At 36.2% G+C, this 23,880-nt stretch overlaps 1 protein-coding gene across 18 annotated transcripts in view; it reads right to left on the reverse strand.

Annotated features, from left to right (window-relative positions):
* LOC108719201 (receptor-type tyrosine-protein phosphatase mu) overlaps positions 1–23,880 on the reverse strand; it is a 470,437-nt gene that overhangs the window by 312,728 nt on the left and 133,829 nt on the right. For all 18 annotated transcript variants that reach the window (XM_041566369.1, XM_041566373.1, XM_041566368.1 and 15 more), the window contains exon 3: positions 2,581–2,852. In XM_041566369.1, the coding sequence (XP_041422303.1) occupies positions 2,581–2,852 (272 nt within the window). The remainder of the gene's footprint in view (positions 1–2,580; positions 2,853–23,880) is intronic.

Consider the following 23,880-nt stretch of genomic DNA (forward strand, 5'->3'; position numbering starts at 1 on the left):
TTGCATAAGCCATCTTTCTGCGATGGCTCATTTACTAACTGCTTGAGAGATGCCCCAAACTGTGTCCATAATTTAACTGCTTGGCGCTACACACTTTAAAAAGGTTGAATAATACACTATTTTGCATCATGCATGATGAGAATGAAATGAAAGAGCAGTGACTGATTTATGATAAATGATAAATTGCAAGAATAAAACTCCTGTTATGCCCCCAACAGCTAAGCTGGAGATATAGGGCACCAACATGTGAACAGACAAAGGTCAGCTATTGTATATTTTGGAATTCACTATATATTTAGATATTTACAAACTTAATTTTTTTTTTATTATACTGTATGCCTGGTCATGCAAAAAGACTTTGCTAAGCTAGAGGACATTGCATTATATCTAAGAAATAAATGGATGCCATTTTACTTGGGATGTCCTAGAATGCAAAGGGCAGACTGCAATCATTAGCCCAGAAGGGGAATATGCTATGTAAGTATGTGAGACGAAGTACAGATGGATTCCATTTAGTTGAAAGGCTATTATTTCTGGGCTTGAAGCCTACAAGGTAACAGATCATCACCTCTAGTTTATTATGTTTGCATGACACCTCTTGCTGATTTCCACATGCAAGAGAATAAACGGTGATGTTTTATTCAAGATTCAATTAAAACTCTTAATTGTTCATCTCAGTAACCGTCTTGGTGCCCTTTTATCAGCATATTAGTGGAACTTCCTATTAATTTAGAGTAGCAAAAAATGGTCACTTTTAAAAGGAGCTGGAAACCATCAATTTTAATGGTATCATGCAAGGGGATTTTTTTTAGTTGTAAACACTTGAGTTTGCCAAAACCAAATGTGCTGCTTGTAAGAGAATGCCAATAACTGGCTTACCTTATCTCAACAAACACAAATCCTATAGCGAGCATTTCAGCGAGTGAAAATTGTTTTGGGGTGATTTTAAAGTCTGGTCTGTGAGCCACTGTTAATTGATTGATCAAATAATGGACCAAAAATATGAAGCCTCATTTAAAACCGGGCAGGATGCAAAGTGCTAAAAAAAATAGGGCAACTTGGCATGTATAATGCATATTTGTGTTCTTTGCAGTATAGGCATACCGTTTTGTGCCATAAATACAGCACTGCCTGCATTCAGCAAAGTTGTATTCATGCATGGCAGTGTCACCCTCCTGTTTCATACCCATACCATATATTCAGGTGTGTAAGTTAGGGAATATCTGACTGCTCCATGAGTATTATCCAGGGTAAGGTGCAAAAAAAAAAAAATGCCCAATTACGATGGCATAACTAGAGTGCTCTGGGCCCCCCTGCAAAAATTTTTTTGAGTGCCCGATGCACTATGATCCCCAACTGATCTCCCAACACTCACTCCCCTCCCTGCTTCCGTCCAATCCCCGCTCCACGCCGAAGTCTCCAGGGTCTCCTGTGTCCCCCTTCCCCATCCGCAGGTAACAGAGTGGCTGGGAAGGGGGTATTCTTTTCAGTTATAGAGAAACCAGACCCACAGTTCGGGCCCCCTGCGACTGGGTGGTCTGCTTCCTCTATACTTACGCCACAGTCCAATTATGTTTTATCTCTCAACTTATAGCAGAATCAGTTACCTATTTAATGACTTGATAACTTCAGAAGGTACAGTGGCATGTGTCAATAACTGAAACTACACAATAAAAGTAAAATACATACATTTATTTTAAAATGAAATATAATGTATGATTCTTAAAAAGACCCCCTAACCAGAAAGTGTAAACCTTCCAGGGAGGATAACATAAAAGTACCATTTAGCCAACACACAATGAGTTGTCCAACAAGATCAAAGAGATTTAGCTCAGGGAAAAGCCTATTTATCAAGAATAAATGATATGCAAGGTGACTTACTCAAAGAATGTATTGGTGCAAAACAATCACAGCAAACAACAGCAAAAAGCATTGTATTATATGAAACATACCACACGGTAGTGTCATCCCTCGATCAGCATACCACATGTCAGCCACTCATTCCTGACACATTTCGCACCAGAGCAACAGAGGAGTTATTTATCCACTATACCTCATTTTACACAGGCACAAACACACACACCTATAAATAAATCTTTTCCCATGTGACCTTTGATTTAAATGACTTTATAGGACAAAAGACATACAATAAGCTTGAAGATGAAGCATTAAGTATAAACATTTGCTCAATCAATTTGTATTTCATCTAGAAAATCAGTTTAATAGGGTTTTTCTAATCACAGTCTAGTGATGTCTTCACAAAAAAAAATGACATAATTATATATCTATATTTGCAATACACATTATTTACAAACGTGTAAGGGCTTGTAGCTGCCATTCACGTGAGATGGTGTGTGTATTGTATTTGGCACCCTGTGTTAAGAATCTCTGTGCGACAAAAATGGCCAAAGTTGGTGAGAAGTAGTGACAGAGCTAGTGTTCAATAAATCTATACTTATATAAATCTATATAAAGCATCTCCCAGAAATAGCAGACATTTTTATCAGATGTTTATTATTTATAAATTGACAAAATATATTTTTTTCAGTCAATGTTTAATAAATAAAAAAAGTGTCATACCTGATAAAATCTTGGCCAGAAGATGCTAATAGCCAGTTCTGCTCGGTTCCAGGTGCCTGTAGCACTCCCTGAAATATTCCAGACTGGGTTCCCCATAGGGCCATTATTTACTGTGACATAAATATTCATTGAGCCAGGAAGGGCCCCGCTCTTGCTTGATACAAAATAGTGGAAATCGATACAGTGTGTGTCGTTCTCTTTCAGCTGCGGTAAATATAGCACAGACCTTTGCCCAGCAAATCTTCCAGTTGTATTCACCATCATAAAGGAACCTGAAAGGCAACACAACACAACATTAAACTTTCTTTCAACACTTCTGCCATAAGCTATGGGACATTTTACCAGACAGATTTCTTACTTACATGCAGCAGGCTAGAGACACTTGCTTAAAGTTGCTAATTATGCACTATAACTTGTTTTCATTTCCTTGTGCACACTGTAGAATATTCGCTTTATTAATTTATTGGCAATTTCAGCATATAAAACAATTATCATTCTGCTCCATATATACCTTATATATAGTTTAGTACTAGATTAAACTTTTTAGTACTAGCTTTTACATCTCCTGATTTAGTTTTCCCTCATTCTACAGTTTTATTCGTGGTTACACTTATACAAGTATGGCATCCGTTATCCAGAAACCCATTATCCAGAAAGCGCTGAATTGTATCCAAATAATACAGATTTTAATTTTTTTTATATATATTTTCTCTGTAATCATAAAACAGTACCATGTACTTGATTCAAACTAAGATATCATTAATCCTTATTGAAAGCAAAACCAGCCTATTGGGTTTATTTAATATTTATATGATTTTCTTGTAGACTTAAGGTATAAAGATCCAAATTACAGAAAGAGCCATTATACGGAAAACCCCAAGTCCTGCTCATTCTGGATAACAGGTCCCATACCTGAAAATATTATGCATACTACATTTCCCTGATTTTAGACCCTTATCTGTAAAACCCCAGGTCCCAGTCATTTTGGATTTAAGGTCCCATACCTGTATAAACATACACCTGTGATATGTAGAGAATATAAAAAGATATAAAGTAAGAAGTGCTGTATCATTTTTATTTTTTCTACACATAATGATGGGCACTGATTTAATTCCATTTCCAAGCAAGGTAGCCCAGGAATTAACATCTCCCTTGATATGATCTTACTTCCAGTACTGATTTTGTGTGCTGCATCTATACATGTACCGTATATACTCGAGTATAAGCTGAGTTTTTCAGCACCCAAAATGTGCTGAAAAAGTCTACCTCGGCTTATACTCGAGTCAGTATATGTCAGCATGCGCGCCACCCGCACTTCTACTGTGCTACTGAGTCCCATGCCCCTGCACCCTGGATAGGGCCCGCAACCCATCCATGGGGCCCCCGATCCTGAGGAGCCAATGGGTAACACCCCCCTCCCAGCCAGAAACAATGGTGCTTATCCACTGCGCAGGAGGAGCAGCAGCGCGTAACTTTTGCGCAAGGAGTGTGGAGCGATACGGCTGAAGTGCGGGTGGCGCGCACGCTGACATTACAGATCATGTGGCTTTTGATGTAGATTCCCCACTGATCACGCTGCTGCTCCCACCGTTGCGCTGTTTGTTTGAGGGATGCGAGATCGAATGTGTTGCTGCAAGTCTCCGGGTTCTGTCCCATTTATAGTCACAAAGAGAAACCTTCCCAGCGTTTCCCGGCAGGTAAAAAACTTCCCACAGAGGAGAGGAAAGCGTACTTGGAGCTTTGGCGTAATGTGTACTGCTGGATGACAGGGGGCAGCATTTCTTCAGTTTGTGATGTGCAGCCAATGGGAATCATTTTTTATTTTACATTTTTGGAGGTAACAACTCGGTGGAAAAAAGGGTTGAATTTCATTAAATGATTGTGGTACCTTCTTGTCTAATGGTCTTAGTTGTGTCTAGGCTTATACTCGAGTCAATAAGTTTCCCCAGTTTTCGTAAGGTAAATTATGTACCTCGGGTTATACTCAGGTCGGCTTATAATCGAGTACATACGGTAACTGACTTGACCTAATGAATCTCAAGCTAACACATTTTTCGGTGCCTTGTGACAGAAATGTTGCATTTTGCATAAACGTTGATGGCAACAAAATGCAAATGCGTAAGTTCTGGATTTCTGAGAACAATTCTGCATTGTGGATAAAAAAAAAAAATGGTGTGATACATTTGTTTTTGTGCCCCCATTTGTAAATAAGCACTATAGTCCTTAGCTGACAGCATACCGTTGAGTGCAGTAATATGCCCCTGAGGATAAAATTAAATAAATGATCAAGATGAATGACTTACACTGTGTGCAACCTCCATATCTTCCATCTTAATTAATAATTATATTCTCTTTATAGATGTATATTTTTTATGTTTTAATGTTAAGCAGGCAGGGCTGAAATGTGTGCTTGTCTTCTGTGTGTCGGGAGATCTGACAGAAAAGACTGATAGTGTTGTTTAGGGAGTAAGAAGGGATTAAGATTGGGCTTGAAACACACAGGGTTCAGTAAAGCTTGAAAGGTCATAAAACCATGTTCATGGTGGCTCATGGCATGACGCATTTATCTGCAGGGCTAATGACTTGCACGCAGGCTATTGCTTTTCCTTTAAAACCGCAAAGCATTGCAAACAAAGAGAAAAACAACATGGCCTAGATTTATCAAGCTGTGACCAATTTTCCCAGTCAGGTCCAAGTTCCAGCTATTCTTCCAAGAAAAGCTACCATTATACCTAGTCAGCAATCTTCCATATTCTAGAGCTTCAAAGGGGACCCGTCACCCAAAAAAATTATTTCAAATCCTATTTTATCATGTTAGTCAAGCAAAATGAACTTTAATTACATTATATAAATTATTTGAATCTTGTTTCCATCAGCAGGAAGGAGCCATTTTGTGCACACTGTTATTAAGACAAGCCTTGCATCATCTCAGAATCTTGTTTGTGCACCAGAATGGGGGACCCGATGTCCATCCCCATGCCCTGACTACACAATTAAATGGTTAAGAGAACTGGGGGAATGTGAGGAGAGCAGTGACATCTAGTAAGTGCTGCATGGAAAGTGAAAGTAATTGCTTGCCCCACCTCTATGCCTAGGCATAGAGGAGGGACAGGCAATATTTGATTGACAGCTGATATTTTTAAATGAGTTTACAACAGCTATGAACGCTTTAATAAAAAAAAAAGAAATTGGATTTCATATTTAATTTGAAAAGGACTTTTATTATACAGATTTTTATGTCTGGGTGACGGGTCCACTTTAACGGGTGCAGTAAGAATAGAGGAACACATATGGAGAGAGATATTAGGAAGTGGTTCAACCAAAAATTTATATTTTCCTTCCTGATTCAAGCAATAAATTAAGCATGTTAGCATAATGATATATCGGCATTTTTTTTATACAATAATGACCTTTCTGCATCACTTACAAATTATAATACTTTTAACTAGTAGTTTTAGGGTAAGTCCACACTGGACGTTTTGGGGAGATTTGGAGACTAATCGCCTCTCCTTTGCGGCGACCAATCTCCCCAAACGCCTTCCCTCACTCTGCGCCGGCTAAAATGAAAAAATGCTGGCGCTAATCACACGCGGTGATTCGTTTTCCCAAGTCGCCCGAAGTTGCATCACGAGGAAACTTCGGGCAACTTCGGAAAACGAATCGCTGCGTGTGATTAGTGCCGGCGTTTTTTTAATTTTAGCTGGCGCAGAGTGAGGGAAGGCGTTTGGGGAGATAGGTCGCGGCAAAAACGAGGCGATTAGTTGCCAGGTGACCAAATCTACCCAAAACGCCCAGTGTGGCCTGACCCTTAAGGTTTGAAATTAAGCTTTTCTTTAAACATAATTTAAGGATCATAACTACAGGACTGTCTTGGTACTGTGCATCTTGTATAGCCTCTATATTTCTTATTTTAAGATAGGAAGCTGAATTCTGTAGAATTTAACCTAACAGGGACAAAGTGAAACATCTGTAACATCAACAAATCAAGTAAGATTATGACACAAGAACACTTGAATTCTATACATTAAGATACACAGTCATGACACAAGAGAAGTATTCCAGATGAATTGGATTAAGAAAGTATAATATTTTGCATATTAAATTTAGAAATCCATATATACTGTATAAACTTACTATGCATGTTAATGTAGCTTTTTCCGTTATTAAAGGAAGAATACATTGGGGTTCAGTGTAGTTTATTTTTGCTTAAATGAACTGTAATGTATGAGAAGTAGCTTACTCAGAGCATGAAACGTAAATATACTGTATGTGGCTAGGCAAGTATTTCTGGGAAAGCACTTCCCCAGTGATGTTTTATATTTCTTCCACAGTAAAGGTCGGGCAGGTGGCATCAGGATATTGTAGGCTGTGGCTGCAGCTGCCCACCTGGGCAAATGAATACTAGTTGGGTAAAGGTAGACCAGGGCAGACAAGGATGCATCTTAAAAACCTAAGTACATATGCCATGAAGACCACAATGGTCACTTGGAGAAATGGTAAAAAAAACATCCATAAAAAGGGGGTTCTACTATGTGTTGGGGTCCCTGAATTACCAAATGGAAGCACAGAAAAGAGAGGACACCAAATCAAGCCCTGCCACATTTATTTGCTACTTTTCAATAGACGTGCTTGCCCCAGAATCCATCTGCTGCAGTTTTGGAAAGAAAAAATGGAAATAGGACTGCAACCCTCATAAACATTTAAAACATGTGTATTAACAACTCTTTATCAAGATACATAAGAGCTTACCCCATAAAAGTATAGGGCAGATGGTAGAACCCAAATGAAAAACTTGATAAGTAGGGCAAGTGGACTAGCATGAAGTCCTGAATATACTCTTTTAGTTAGGTAGGTACCACCCTAGTAGCCTGGTCAGGTTTAAGATTTACTCTTTAGGTAGAATAACAGTCCATATCCTAAGTATGCAGTATGTGGCAGGCCCCATGTAAAATCATATGCTATTTTCTCTTGTTAGTTGGTGCCCTCTATTTTGATTACAAACACTTTGAATTTATTGCCTTTCCACAAGATCTGGAGTGCAAGATACAATAGAAGTGTTGCACCATATAAGTACTATAATTCTTTATCTCTTGAAGTTGATGCTATAAAAAACATTTCTTTTTTTGCACAGTTCCAATTCTGCTCGGTGTTGTTAAATATTTTTTTCTGCACTGCATGGTTGTTTAAATTATTTAAAACAGTTAGGGGTTACATATCAAAGTCCAAATTTATCTTAATATTTTGTGCTACAAACTCCGGTCAAATCCGCTCGGGTTTTTTGTGCTTATTTATTATTACATTTTCCAGAAAATTTGCTTTGCGGAAAAAAAATCAGATTTTCACGATTTTTCCGGATGTTTTATCCGATTTTCATGTTTTTTTTCGGATTTTTCACTCGAAAACTTCGGGGTATTGCAAGAAACCCAGTGCACATCAAAAAATCATTGAGACTTCTCCCCTTGACTTATATGCAGCCTTGAAAGGTCTGAGATGCCGGATTTTCAGATTCTGACTTTTCCATCCTCACGGTTTAATAAATTCCGAAAAATTAATTATTTTTTAAAAGTCTGATTTTATATATATATATATGAAAAAAAAGACCTGAGAGTGCAGGCATTGTTGTTCGATTATATATATATATATATATATATATATATATATATATATATATATATATACATCACAAGGCCACTGCACACGCTTGTCGATCTGTTCTTTTAATTTATAACAATAAAAGTAATGTTTTTTAAGTCCCAGTGTGCATCTTTGTTATATACGAATTTTTATATAACAAAGGCAAGTAGATAGCACCTGGGCCATTCATTTAATACAGCATTGGAGTGCTTGAACATTTCGAATATATATATATAAATATATATATATATATATATATATATAAAACTATCTTCAAAACAATGTGGCACCACAAAGTATAATATAAAATATAAATAATATGCAGCGGATTTCAGTTTTAGCATAAATGAAAATGCACCGGATGGAAGTCTCTGCATTTCATAAATATTTCCCTTAATAAACAATTTGATTTGCAGTAGACTTACACAGTGGTCATCAATCACTCACAGCAGTACTAACATAAACAGATTTGCCCTTTCTTAATGGTGTGAAGTCTATTTCAATCAAGCAAGTGATCCAGCCAAGCAGACAGCCAATCAGCATTAATGAAGGCGCATCATCCTATCAAGACACATTGGAAACAATCTCTTGTCGACTAGATAAACACAGTCTGTCAATCACTAAAGCATTAAAGGTGTTTCTGTGACTTAAAGGAAGAAAACACAAAAGCAAAGGCGTATATAAATGAAATGTAAGTTTGAAAAAGAAATGAATGTCTTGATGAATAAATGTCAATACTAAATGGTTAGCAGTACAAATTTCAGACCTGCACTTTAAAGGAAATGTGCAGTATCGAAATAAAAGCTGGGTAAATAGATAGGCTTTGCAAAAATGTTTCTGATATAGTAAGTTAGCCAAAAATGTAATGTATAAAGGCTGGAGTGACTGGATGTCAATAATATAATAGACAGAACACTACTTCCTGCTTTTCAGCTCTCTTGGTTTCCCCTGATTGGTTACCAGGCAGTAACCAATCAGTGACTTGAGGGGGGGCACATGGGTCATAACTGTTGCTTTTGAATCTGAGCTGAATGCTAATGATCAATTGCAAACTCATTAATCAGTTATGTCCCATGTGGCCCCCCACTGACTAACTAACTAACTCAGAGTTAGAGAGCTGAAAAGCAGGAAGCAGTGTTCTGTTTTGTTAGACATCCAGTCACTCCAGCCTTTATACATTACATTTTTGGCTAACTATATTAGAAACATGTTTTATTTTGCACAGCCTATCTATTTACCCAGTTTTTTTTTCTATACAGAACTGTTTCTTTACGTTAAAGAGATATTTTAATCATTCAGCAGTTGTCCCATACGTAATATAAAAGGTTTTACAGCTTATATGATCCAGTTATACTAAAGAAGTTGGGTGTCACATCTACATTATATCTAAGAATATAATAATTATCTTCATAAAGTCAAGATTCCTTCTGCTTCTCAGAAAGCCAAAGACATTGGTTAGACATGCCGGCATAATGTCACAAGCAATTATGTGAACTGAAAGATACACCATTTAATGTAAAAAAAAAAAAAAATTCAAATGTTTAAGGAGACTTGCTCAGGGCAGTTCTGAGCATGGATGAGCAATCATGCCCAAATGAAAGCCTTCAAATAGCTGCTAACAAATAAAACCATCCACAGCAGCTGGCATTTAGCCCTGTCAACCTAAGTGTGGTGTTGATGGAAGTTCTCAGTCGCTATCTCCGTTAGCAGGCTATGGAAATGGGTCTTGTATATATCGGGTCCTTTCTCTTCATCATATCATTATCATCCATAATGAGCTCTAGACACCAAAACAATTGTAGAGAAGGCCCAATTTTATGATGGCTGGAAAGTGAAAAGCAACAGGAGTGGGATGATGCATTATCCTGTAGCCTAAATGGAAAGGTGGCAAGAATTATATTAAAATGTGCATGTGCAAAGTTGGGAAGAGAAAAAACATGTGAAATGAGCAGTGAGAATGGAAATGGCTGAATAGAAATGTTAAATCGGACACAGTAAAAATGGCTGAAAGGAAACTAATAATGCTTTGTGTTAAAAAAAAACGTCCAGTAGATTTAATGAATTACTACAATGACATTATATTCATATATTACAGTTAAATCTAGATGGTGGTAAGATTCCTTGCAATCCCCTATCCCACTCATATGCACCTACCACTTCGCTCACACACATATTCAATGTCTTAAAAATCGACTAGATCATTGTGCCAGCAAGATTATTTATAAAATCATGCACATTTGCCTGCTTGTGCACAATAACCTGTACCTTATTTCTTGCAGAAATGGAAAATGCTGGTTATTAAACAGAAATGTTACCTAACATATAGGCAAGTATGCAGGATTCAGTGAGAGCCCATAATCTTAATTGTACCATTATCCAGTCCATTCTAGATTAAAACAGGTTTTGTAGCAATTTATAAAATAGTCAACAGCATCTCTGATACTCAATCAGAGATAAAAAATACCAGCTGGAGACATTCCCTGAATCGCTCCACAGCTGGAGATTACATCCTGCATATTAGATGATGCCTTGCATTAAAATCAATGATCTATTATATTTTCAGTATGCTATAATAAGTAAGGAACTACAGGTCAGTTTCAGAATATTAAATGAGTAAAGCCTGAAATTTCTCATTGAGACATGAAATCCGTAGTAAAATAAGTTGCCATTAAACCGGTAAAATCTTTTAAATGCCAGGTTATTTGTCTCCTGTAAATCCATTTTTTTCCATTGAACCCACACTATTTAATATTTTCATATTGTAAAAATATATTATAGGAAGAAGGATCACTAAAAAAATGTAACTAAAAATAAGTGTTTGATACTGAATCATGAAAACCAGTGTCTTCGCAGTGCTTCTTCCAAAATCCAGTGTGGATCCAATAGTACTATGTAAACCGTGCCACCTACACATTCCTTAGCTTGAATATATGAACAGAAAGTCATAACAGACACACTGTAGGGGCTCATTTATCAACACTTGGCCAATTTGCCCATGGGCAGTTACCCATAGCAACCAATAAGTGATTAGCATTTTAAAATCAGCTGCAAGTAGAACAATAAATGCAACAATCTGATTGGTTCCCATGGGTTATTGAGAAAGAAGTTTTTTGTACAGCACCGGTAGAATAAAATGCCTTTGTTGATACATTACATGGCAAACAGCCTGGTCCGCCATGGGTTATTGCCCATAGACAAATTTGTCCATTATTGATAAATGACCCTCAGTGCTGTTTTGTTGGTGCCACCCTGTATCAGTGAGTTTTTTATTTTTTGGCCTGATATCTAATTAACTTTTAGTTATGATGTATGTGGAGAGTGATATTCTGAGACAATTTGCAATTTGTTTTAATTTTATTATTGAAGGTTTTTGAGTTATTTAGCTTTTTATTTAGCAGCTCTTCAATTTGCATCTTAAGCAATCTGGTAACTAGGGTCCAAATTACCCTAGCAACCATGCATTGATTTGAATAAGAGACTGGAATATGAATAGGAGAGGCCTTGAATAGAAGGATCAGTAATAAAAATTAGCAATAACAATACATTTGTAGCCTTAAATAACATTTGTTTTTTAGAAGGGAGCCAGCGACGCCCATTTGAAAGCTACAAAGAGTCAGAAGGAAAAGGCAAATAACAAAACTATAAAAAATAAACAATGAAGTCCAATTGAAAAGTTGCTTAGAAATGGCTGTTCTATAACATAATAACAGTTAGTGATGGGCGAATTTGCGCAGTTTAATTCGCGAAACGGCTAAAAATTCGCGAACGGCGCCGGCGTCTCGTTTTTGACGATAGCTGAAAAAGCAGAAGATGGCGATTAGTGAATTCATCTAATAATAAAAGATCTTAAATATAATTATCTAGTTCTGTTGATGTCATGTGCATTTAGTGGTTGGTAAACATGAATTATAAGTTATGTCCATGAATTCCAACCCAAGAGCAAATTCACATTATTTGTAAAATTACTAGGCAAGCTAATTCTTTTGTGTTAACGGAGGGCAGAATATCAGGTCAGAAATCCCCTCTCCTTCCCACTAATCCTCTGTCACCAATTCATGTATGCTAGTAATAAGAATCACACAGGTCACACAGAGAAAGAGAAAAATTAATGACTGGAAAATGTCAATGCCAGGTATGGTCTTATTACTTTTTTTACAGCTTAGAATCCTATTAGCTGCAGGGGTTAGTAAGTAATGTAAAATCATTTAACTTTCTTATTGCTGGTAGGCAGAGGATTGGAAATATAACAAGATTAGTGCTGCATGGCTGAAAACCACTTGAGCCATGTTACTAAAAGTGTATGACACCCACAGAGCTTCCTTGGTTGGAAATACATGAACAGAGCTGAGGAAAAAGGACATATATGGCCACCCAAAAACTAACTAAGGGATCAAACAAATAAAAATGCATCCATGTTTTCTGGGGTTGGTGTGAAATGACTATTGGGTATCAGTGGGAGCAAACCATGGCCATATATGAAGCTTCCTTTTGGTCTACAGATCTTCTTTACTGTAAAAAGGTCAACCAAGGCAAGAATATTTCCTGATATCATTAGACAATTGTATCTTGTTTTGAATAGGACCTTTTTTTGTACAGTATACAGGTATGGGACCTATTATCCAGAATGCTCGGGACCTGGGGCTTTCCGGATAAGGGGTCTTTCCGTAATTTGGATCCTCACACCTTAAGACTATTAGAAAATCATGTAAACATTAAATAAACCCAATAGACTGGTTTTGCTTTCAATACGGATTAATTATATCTTAGTTTGGATCAAATACAAGCTACTGTTTTATTATTACAGAGAAAAAGGAAATCATTTTTAAAAATATAGATTATTTGATTATAATGGAGTCTATGGGAGACGGCCTTTCCGTAATTCTGAACTTTCTGGATAACGAGTTTCCGGATAACGGATCCCATACCTGTACTATATAGCCGTTGGGGAAACTTCAAATAGGGGTCTAAGATTAAAAAGGTCCTATGAGAAATGTGGTGCTAGGTTTAAGTTATTGGGGTTCCTCAAACAAAAGCTTTTAAAATATATATTTTTTGTCTCTTACACATGACATCAGGTAACATGTAGTTTCCTGTGCCTGAAATGTTACCATCTTAATGATTGATTAATAAGCACTCAAGTGCATTGCCACTAGCTACTGAAAGTAGGACAATTTAGGGAATTTTTTGTTGAATATGCCAATTTCACCTATATTGATATTTATAAAACTACTTTCAACAAAAATGTCACTCTGTCCTTTTTACCAGCCCAAAAATAATTTTCTAACCTAATATTTTACATAGAAAAAGAGATACATAAGAAAATAACTGGGGCACTGGCTGCTGGGGAGCACTGTTATTTCAGCTCTGTGGTGTTTAAACTTATGTAGCTTCACACACGCTGCATTTATAAAGTACATTTTGGAACTTGCTAGCTTCTTTTTATCAAGGTTTTCCAATTAAGGGGGCAATGACCTGAATACTTGGTTTGTTTATTTAAATCCCAGAACTCAATATTGAATGTCTTAAAAGTGATTGGAATGTGTTTTAATTACTAAAGGTTTTACTTGTTCTGTTCCATTTACTATTCTGAAAAAAACAAGGTAAACTTTGTTCCCATTATCAACTGTAATTTTTTCCATTTTTAATGATGCTAAAAATTAGCGAGCTCAGTCAAGTTTTGTCAAGTGATAAAACTGATATAGCTTGCTACTGTGTTGCTCCCATTTCATGCAGGAGATAGTCCTACAGATGTCCTATGGGGGTTTATTTTATAAATTGAACATGAACAAGGTAATGTAAAAACTTGTGTTCCATAAATAGAGTCATAATGATATGAGAATAGTGTTGAGGAAATGCAGGTAAATATTATTATTATCATGTATTTATATAGCGCCAACATATTTCGCAGTTCTGTAAAGTAATGTGCTTATACAACTAAAAAACATGAATTACATACATAGAACATATGGAGTTACATACAGCACAACTAATACTGGTACAAAAGGTGAGGAAGCCCCTGTGCAAAAGAGCTAAAGGGAAGGGAGTAAGACACAAGGAGCACATTTACTAAGGGTCGAATATCGAGGGTTAATCAACCCTCGATATTCGACCATCGAAGTAAAATCCTTCGAAGTAGAAGGATTTACCACAAATACTTCGATCGAACGATAGAAGGAAAAATTGTTCGATCGAACAATTAAATCCTTCGAATCGAACGATTCGAAGGATTTTAATCTATCGATCGAAGGATTTTCCTTTGATAAAAAAAAAAGCTTAGAAAGCTTATGGGGAAGGTCCCCATAGGCTAACATTGTAGCTCGGTAGGTTTAAAGTAGGTAGTCGAAGTTTTTTTAAAGAGACAGTACTTCGACTATCGAATGGTCAAATAGTCAAACAATTTTTAGTTCGAATCGTTCGATTCAAAGTCGAAGTAGTAGTCGAAGGTCGAAGTAGCCTATTCGATGGTCGAAGTACCCAAAACAAAACTTTGAAAGTTTTTTTACTTCGAATCCTTCACTCGAGCTTAGTAAATGTACCCCCAGGTGTGGGAGTGGGCAAGATCATAATGAAGTGGGTGAGAGATGTAGTAATGTATGTGGTATTGCATTTGGTAGTTAAAGGGATACTGTCATGGGAAAACATGGTTTTTTTTTTCAAAATGCATCAGTTAATAGTGCTGCTCCAGCAGAATTCTGCACTGAAATCCAATTCCCAATCCAATTTTTATATTCAATTTTTCAATCTGACATGGGGCTAGACATATTGTCAGTTTCCCCGCTGCCCCAGTCATGTGACTTGTGCCTGCACTTTAGGATAGAACTACTTTCTGGCAGGCTGTTATTTCTCCTACTTAATGTAACTGAATGTGTCTCAGTGGGACCTGGATTTTACTATTGAGTGTTGCTTTTAGATCTACCAGGGATCTGTTATCTTGTATTAGGGAGCTACTATTTGTTTACCTTCCCATTGTTCTGTTGTTAGGCTGCTGGGGGGGGGAGGGGGGTGATATCACTCCAACTTGCAGTACAGCAGTAAAGAGTGACTGAAGTTTATCAGAGCACAAGTCACATGACTGGGGGCAGCTGGGAGGATGGGAGGATGTAATCAGAGAAGAGTTGAGTAGCAGGTCAGTAGAGGAGTGTAGAAAACGGTTGGGAGTATATAGAGATAAGTTCAGTAGGGAGGGGAAGAGTTATGAAGTGCTATGAATGTCAAGGTCATTAATTTGAATTTTATTCTGAAAGGTAGTGGAAGCCAGTGCAGGGATTGGCAGAGTGGCATGGCAGAGGAGGAGCGGTTTCTGAGGTGTATAACCTGGCGGCAGTGTTCATTATGGACTGGAGAGGTGACAGTCTCTGGCTGGGAAGGCCAATTAAAAGAGAGTTACAATAGTCTAGACGTGATATGATGAGAGAGTGAATAAGAATTTTGGCGGCATTTTGGGTGATAAATGATCTAATTTTTGATATGTTTCGCAGGTGGAAGTGACATGATTTAATAAGTGACTGGAAATAAGGAGTGAAGGACAGGGTGGAATCTAGGATAACCCCAAGGCACCGGGTCTGGGGAGATGGGGTAATAGTGGAATTGTTAGCTATGATGGATACTTCTGGGATGTTATGTGTGTTAGTTGGAGGAAAGAGAACCATTTCCATTTAAGAGAGGTTTCATTTGAAGTAGCATTGTGACATCCAAGTAGAGATAGTGGACAGGCAGAAGGAGACACGAGTTAGGAGTTCTGTTTTGAGATCAGGAGAGGAGAGACAGATCTGAGTATTTTCAGCATAGAGGTGGTAGTGGAAACTATACGAGTTGATTAGTTTTTCACGAGGGAAGAAGAATAGAGGGAGAAAAATACTTATAATAGTGTCAAGTTTGTTTTTAAAGTGCTCAGTAAATCTTGAGCAGTGACAGATGTGCACGGAGGGTATGGAGAAGGGGAAAGAAGAGTGTTAAAGGTTTTTTTAGAAAGAGAATTAATGAGTGAAGTAAAGTATGTTTGTTTGGCTTGGGAAAGGCTGGTGTTATAGGAGCACAGGGCAGATGTGTAGCTCCAAAAGCCGGATTCCCCACCTGTAGCAATTCAAAATCTATTTTATCAGGCAAAATGTTGGAATGCATTTTTACATTTACAGCAGTAAAAGCTAGGCATGGGTTCTCTTGAGTATTCACAGTAAACTATACATGTATTTACTGTGTTCACCTTTCTGCATTAATAAGGCACTTATAAGCTTAAAATGCTTATTTCACATTATGTTGCTTTACCAGCAATAACGACTAATATTTCCTTATCTAATAATTGGCAGTCTTTTACTATTGAATTGAAAAACCTCAGCTTCCCATGGAGTCATTCACAGTACATTATTTTTAATGTATAATTACATACTCATTTCTTGAGTTCTTTTAATGTTTTCACACTGGAGAGCTATGTGCATTGACTGATTGGTAAGTTTTGAGCAGAACCAGCATATTATTAAATCCTATAATTCATCCATTACTGCTGTATTCAGGAGGTATATGGAAAACAACATTTTTCAAACACTATATTTATTGAATTACACTCGCAGTGATTTAGTAGTATAAGAACTATACAGGTAATGTCATACGGCAACAATAGGAGCTCTTTATGTAAATCAATAAAATTAAAATTAAATTTTAAACACTGAGTTGTTTGACATAAGTGAACCGGAACTTGTAGGAACCACTTAAAGGAGTATCCTGGGCAGAAGCAGCTGTGCGCTACAATGTTCTAGCACAAGAATAGAACTGTTTTGGGCTGCTCAGTCTATTGTAGGCTTTAGGTTTGGCTTGTGTGGAAAGGTAGATATTATCGACCATTGCTGCTCTTAAATTGGCCATAGACGCAAAGATCCGATCATACGAATCATCGAACGATCGGACTTTCCCATCTCCCGACCTGCCACTAACCATTCTGATCAAATAAAGTAGAAAAGAACAGATCAGCCGATCTTCTGCCCTGACAGCAATCGTCTTGTCCGACAAAAGCTAGTGACAGTCTACCACTGAAAATCGTACGATCGGCAATACATGCAGAGATATTATCAGCAGCCGACAGAAATCTTTTAACCTGTCTGATTGGCGAAACGACCGATCTCCGCCGGATGAAAAATGTTGGGACTCTCCACACACGGTCCGAAAATCGTACAAACCCTCGATTTGTACGATCAGATCTTTGCGTCCATGGCCAGCTTTAGATATTTGTTACTAAGAACCCTTTGCCTGTCTTGTGCACCTTTGTTTTAAGCTACAGGGAAGATTTATGTTTAGCTGTTTCGGTACAATTATCATTTCAAATTTGTTCTAGGGATAAAACATGTTTTTCTTCTTCTTTCCCAGGTATTGTTACTGATGATAACAATATCACAAGGTAGTGATTAGACCATACTGCAATAGCAAAAGTCATTATAAGTAATAAAAATAAAAAAGTGAAATAGAATGTAGCATTTAGCTGGGTAAAATTTCCCAAGCCAGGATCTTCAGACACAAATGTCTATGAGCTATTGTGTTTACAGGATGGCTTGTTTACATACTCTTAAAATCTTTAAACAGATTTCCCTAACTGGTCTTTAAAACTGTCTAATAAGGCCAATTAAGTGGATTAAAGACAATTATTGATCTTCTGTCCATCACACATGGCCACTGTGACGATAAAGACACCTAACAGATTATATGCATAAGAAAAGAACGTGTAGCTTTCTTTTACAAGTTTCATAATCGCATCATGCAGTCTTGTAATACACACAATATGCTTTATTCCAACATTCCCATGTTTCAGTTGTCAACAAACTGCATTTCAAATAGATTTGATTTATAATAAGCTTAGTCCTCAGCTATATCTTGCAGATGACTATCAATTAAGCAGATAAAGATTCTTATCTTAATACAAACTTGTGGTCTTGTTGTAGACATGTACATAGAATGGGATCGCTGAATTAAAATTCTGTATAATTTGCTTGATTACATATAATTGTGGGCTATGATTAACAAACAGCATGGATGGCCTACAGAAAATACTAATGCTCAAAATTAAAACAATGAAAAAAAAAACAACTATGCACAAACCAAACTGGAAATGCTAGCACACAAAATGAACATACAAAGTATATGGATAGATAATAACCGATACGTTCTCTAACAAGGTGTTTTCATTTGAATCTACTCTACCTAATTATATCTTGTTTACCCAATGTTGCCCTGATAGATAAAAAAGGTTGAACGTGTCCATACCATTTAAAGGTTAAGATAAATGCTTTGACACTAAGTGGTATTTTACATGATCTTGTGCTAGAAAGGAGCTGCTTTCTACATGACATTTTAATGGCAGAAGAATATGCATGACCTTAGTTTCTAGACAGGTGTCACATGGGCAGAACAAGTTATACCTTTTAAATTTTTGTTCAGATAATATTTATTAAAATATCAGTCAGTGCGGCTAATGAACCACAGCTATCCAATTTCATTTTATAGTGGACTGTTGAGTTAAATTGGCACATGAAATTAAAGCTAGAGGGCAAACATCAATTTTAGAAAAAATGCACAAATTTATATATATATGGAGCTAGATTAAGGGGTCTATTTATGAAGCCTCAATTTTTTCTGATCAAGACTCTGATAAGTCCAAATCTGAAAATACTCCAGCTAAAACCTGTCGAGGTCATATAGAAGTCAATAATCGAGATTATAGGCAGAGAACTGGAAAAAGTTATATGCTTAGAGCGTCAAATTATAATTAAAAAATATTTTCTGATAAACTAGGTAAATTCATGGATAGGAGTTAGGTTGACTTTGTTTTAATTAAAAAATTGGAAAAAATGTGGTTTTAAGTAAATACCACACTAAGGGGCACATTTAGTGAAAATTCTAATTTGATTTTTTTTTGGTCAAAACTCTCAAATTCGAATTGTGAATTAACCAAACTCGATTCAAATTTTAATTTAAACTTGAATTTCGAGATTTATCATACTCTGGCCCTTTAAGAACTCGAATTTGACTATTCGCCACCTAGAACCTGCCAAATTACTGTATATGTCAATGGGAGAGGTTCAGGGATCAATTTGGTGATGTTTGTATCCTTCCTGACATTCACGGTTTTTTTTTTGGAGAAAAAACACTCAAATAGAGTTTTTTAAATTCAAATCAAGTTTTTATCATTTGAATTGAATATGGTTCATGTTTTTGGGTCATTAAAATTAGTTTGAGTTTACAAAATTCGATTTTATTAATACATTTTAAATAGTCAAATTTCGAATTTCTGGGAGTATAGGGGAGTTTAAAAAAACCTCACATGAACTCAAAATTCAACCCGGGATAAATGTGCCTCCCCATGTTGAAGATACACATTTTAGTTGCACAATTTTAATTGAAATTTTAGAAACTTTTTAAATTATAAAATACTCAAATTTGAGAAGAAACATGCAAAGGGTTAAATACTATGGGAAATGGCATTGGTGCATGTCTAGATAATGGATTTCCATTAATGAATTTCCATATAATTCCTCACCTAGCCAAAATATGCTTTACACACCATAAAAGAATTAAGGGAAGGTTCATCGTTTATTGTAATGATTGCTGTGTGTGCGCCTTGATTTTAACATTCCCAGTTCCTTAATTATCTCAGAATACAAATAAAAACAAGCCTGCGCCAATTAGCCATTTAGTATGAGCCAATTAATCATCCTTTCACAGTTACACTACCTGCAACATCTTAATATTCTGAAATAAATGAAAACAACAAGACTGGAATGGCTCATTTAATAAGTATCGTCCGGAAGAAAACCTGAATTGCACATCCAGTTAATGACCTGCAAAGTGTTTAAATGCTCAGGAGGGTTTTTAATATCTAAGATGGTGTTTATCAAAAATATCTGAATTTCCAATTAAGTCTGTTGTAAAGAGATCTGCCAAACAAAAGGAAATTATTTGATACAACAAATCTGACATTAAGGAGAGACAATTTACTGTGAATAATATTACTGGACACAGGTTAGTCATCTCCAGTATTAGGAGAGCAATTAAATCTAAAATACCTTTTACGCCAGCACTGTTTTCCCATATAGTGGGTCAGTTAACAGACAAATAGACTACATGTTTGTGGGTTGGATTATATCAAAATGATGATGTCTTAAGCAGGAGCCTATACAGGGGTGTTTCTGGGCCCCAGGCTGCCTTGGATTTTTAGCACATATAATGCATGGCGATCCAAATTACAGAAACACCTAGGTCCTGAGCATTCTAGATAATAGGTCCTACACCTGTACTAAAATCTCCTAGAGAATGCTGAAAGTTTTTATCACATCTAACACAGGGTACTAATACAAGCGCATGGTTACATACTCAATAAAAAGCCACAAGGTGTGTGACATTCAATGGTCTTCTCTTAACCATATAAATGTCCATTTTTATTAATGGCTGAAACCATCAATAATATGTGGGCCAAGAGGTGAGAAAAGTCATGAAGCTGCAATAGGTAGAAAATACAGCACATGAGTTTCTAGGGCTCATGCACAAAGCCCCAAATGGTGTGCAAAGTGCAAAAACAAAGGCCTCTATGTGCCTTTTTGGAGTGCAGAAATCTGTGGGCTGCTCATTGAGAGTGCCTTGCATTAGGCTGCTCTTGATTCAAGCAGATGAGGGGAGGCATGTTGTCATCACTTCTATCTTTCAAATTTAATTGTATAAAAGTGAGGCTTTTTTTGCATTCCAAATCTGGAGATTATCACAAAATATGTACTGCATGCACACACTTGCTATACTATGGGGTATGCGGGGCACGAAGCAGTGGATAAGAGTAAATAACAAAGAAGATACATTTGCAATATTTTCAGCAACTGACTCATATATGTACAAGATATTTCCTTAAATTGTTATCTGTCTTGACACATAACAAAGATGTATAACAAAGTGATGTTAGAAATATGATGTAGACACACAAGCAATCACATTTTTTTGTCGGTCTCTGCTGTTCCAAACACTGAGGTTAAGGAAAACAATATCATGCAGAGGCCTCAGCTCATTAATCAGACAATAATTTGACAAGCTAATAGAAGTGATTGCGAACAAGCCATTGTTATTATCTCAGCTAAGTGTCAGTTTCATCCATGGGATTCAATCCACTATCCCTCAACCAGGTGCTGTTTTTCTGTGATTAAGGGAAATGAGATTAAGCTCATCTAAAAGCGAAATTATCAAAATACTAATCACAGAATAGATTATATACATTCCCTTCTTTAATTACTAAAGCAATAACTGTTTTGCTTTCCTCTGTTTGACAAATAAAAATATTGTACATGAAGAAAGTGTTTCTACATAGAATTTGTTGATGAAAAATATATCTGGCAACTTTCTGAATATACTAGAATTTCTGAATTCTAGTATATTCACAGTATGCCCACTCTATGCCAAACTGCAGGTAAGGCTTTATGAATAATCCATAGGATATATGCCTCATTGAGCTGCATCGTACATAATGCCAGGGATTTATCATGCTATACTGAATCAGAACAAACGTGTAATGTATAAATCTAATTCTGATGGATCAGTTAGGATGCCTAGGGAATTATATAGGGTGAAAAGTTTTTTTTATTCACCAATATAGGTGTTTAGAAATAGAGAGCTCCTCCTATCTTTGATGAGGTACACATAGCAATTTAGGATATATGTCAGCTGGTGCACCTGGCAATCCTACACCAACTTGGATAAAGTATGGACTCCATGGATCATTTTAAATGGACGAACTAGGTAGAGTGCTCTTTGGGCCTACATAGCCAAATCAAGTCTCCAATTGAGATAATCTCTCTCTCTCTCTCTCTCTCTCTGATATGAGAGAGAGATAGATAGAGATTATCTCAGTTAGATTCTTAATTTGTCAGATTAGTCTGACATTTATAGAAATTAAACCAATGTTAGTTTGGTAGGCAATTTAATAGTTAATGACTTTCCCCCCAGGCACAGATTACTATGAATAATGTATTTTCTGCGCTTATTATTTAATTTATACACCTTAAAAAGTAAATAATCAAAGAAAAAAAATAAAAAGTAAAAAAAATGGCAGTCTAGACCTTTGCTCTAGTAGTTAGTTCATTACTCCTATCCATCACTCTACTGCCATGGTATAATTCTGGTAATCTTTGGGACATGTTTTTAAGTCTAGTGTCTCTTTTAACTCATTGGTGGAGGTTCAATGCTCCCTGGATAAGACATACTGAAGCTACAACTTGGAAGTATCAGCAATATATCCATATAGGATGTTGGACGTGGGTATCTTACCCATGTTACTTGCAGATAAAAACATTGGCATTTCAATTTTTTAAAAAAAAAAAAAAAATAATGTGTAATAACGTTATGGGAAGAAATCTAATTTATGCAGAACACTTTCTGTTCCTCTTGAATGTAAAAACACTCTAAGGGGGTTTCAACAGTGCATTCGAGCAGAACTAAAGGCAATTAACCTTCAATCTTTAAACTGGTTTAATTTGTCCTTTAAAAGCAGCTTTTTTTCTCTGTTCAATAAAATGAGAAGGGGGAGTGGGGAGCTTAGACAAACAGATGCAATCAATAGAACAATATTTGAACTTTATATATGAGGTATCTGCTAAAAATAGCAAATTTATTACATATAAAATGTCAGAGTTTTATTTTATAAACCCTTGCTGCAATTCAGGAAACAAATAATAATATAAATATCGAAAACATTTCGTTGGAACTATTCATTTCTAACTTCCTGAGCAATCATTGATACATACAGGGGGAATTAATCCCAAAGGTGAATAATGCAAAATTAGTCTGCAATTAAAACACATTCCATATTTTACTGATTACCTTACAATGTAATGTTAGATTAATTTCATAATTTTGTACTATAACCAGGCACCTGTAGTGGGTAGTGGGTGAGTAAGAAAAAAGTGGGCAATGAAAGCGTAAAAGGACATACAGTAAGACAGACTTTTAAGATACCCAAACAGATGAAAGTGAAATGAAAAAAATTAAATACAGAATGTCTGTAACAGAGGACACTAACACCTTATATGTTTTTGCTACTAGATTAACAAATTTTAAGAGGGACAGGACAACACCAAAGCTCTTTGTGTGGTCATGTATTCATTATTCATTTTTAATCCTGGTAAGTGTTTTGAATTTCATTTTAAACTTGGTGCTTTCTCTACCACTCATTTATTCCATATACAGTATCTATCATATGCCAAACTCAATAGGTGTAGAGTAACTGTTAACTGTAATATTTTCTCTCAATTTAGTGTTTCGGCATAGTAAACATTTATATGATCTACTGTTTGGTCATTTTTCTATGAGATCCAAGTGCAAACGATATCCTTATAAACAGTATGCTCCTACATCATTATAAAAGTGCTATTTATAACCTATGGTGATCTCTTCTAGAACTTTTTCACCATGCACACTGCCTGTCCCTTGTCTAAAAGCCTAATACAAGCATTTATTATATTGTAAAAGAAAAAAAAAAAAATGCTGGAAAATCATACCCTATGCCACATATGTACCACCCATTTTTCTGCAACAAAGAGAGAAAGATCTTGACTAACCTTTATACAATTAACTGTAGATTATAATAAATAATTATAATAAATAATGTTTAAGATTTAAGTGACCTGTATAAATCACTCCTCTGTCACT

This window comes from Xenopus laevis, chromosome 6L, assembly GCF_017654675.1.
Source record: "Xenopus laevis strain J_2021 chromosome 6L, Xenopus_laevis_v10.1, whole genome shotgun sequence".
Taxonomy (NCBI): domain Eukaryota; kingdom Metazoa; phylum Chordata; class Amphibia; order Anura; family Pipidae; genus Xenopus; species Xenopus laevis.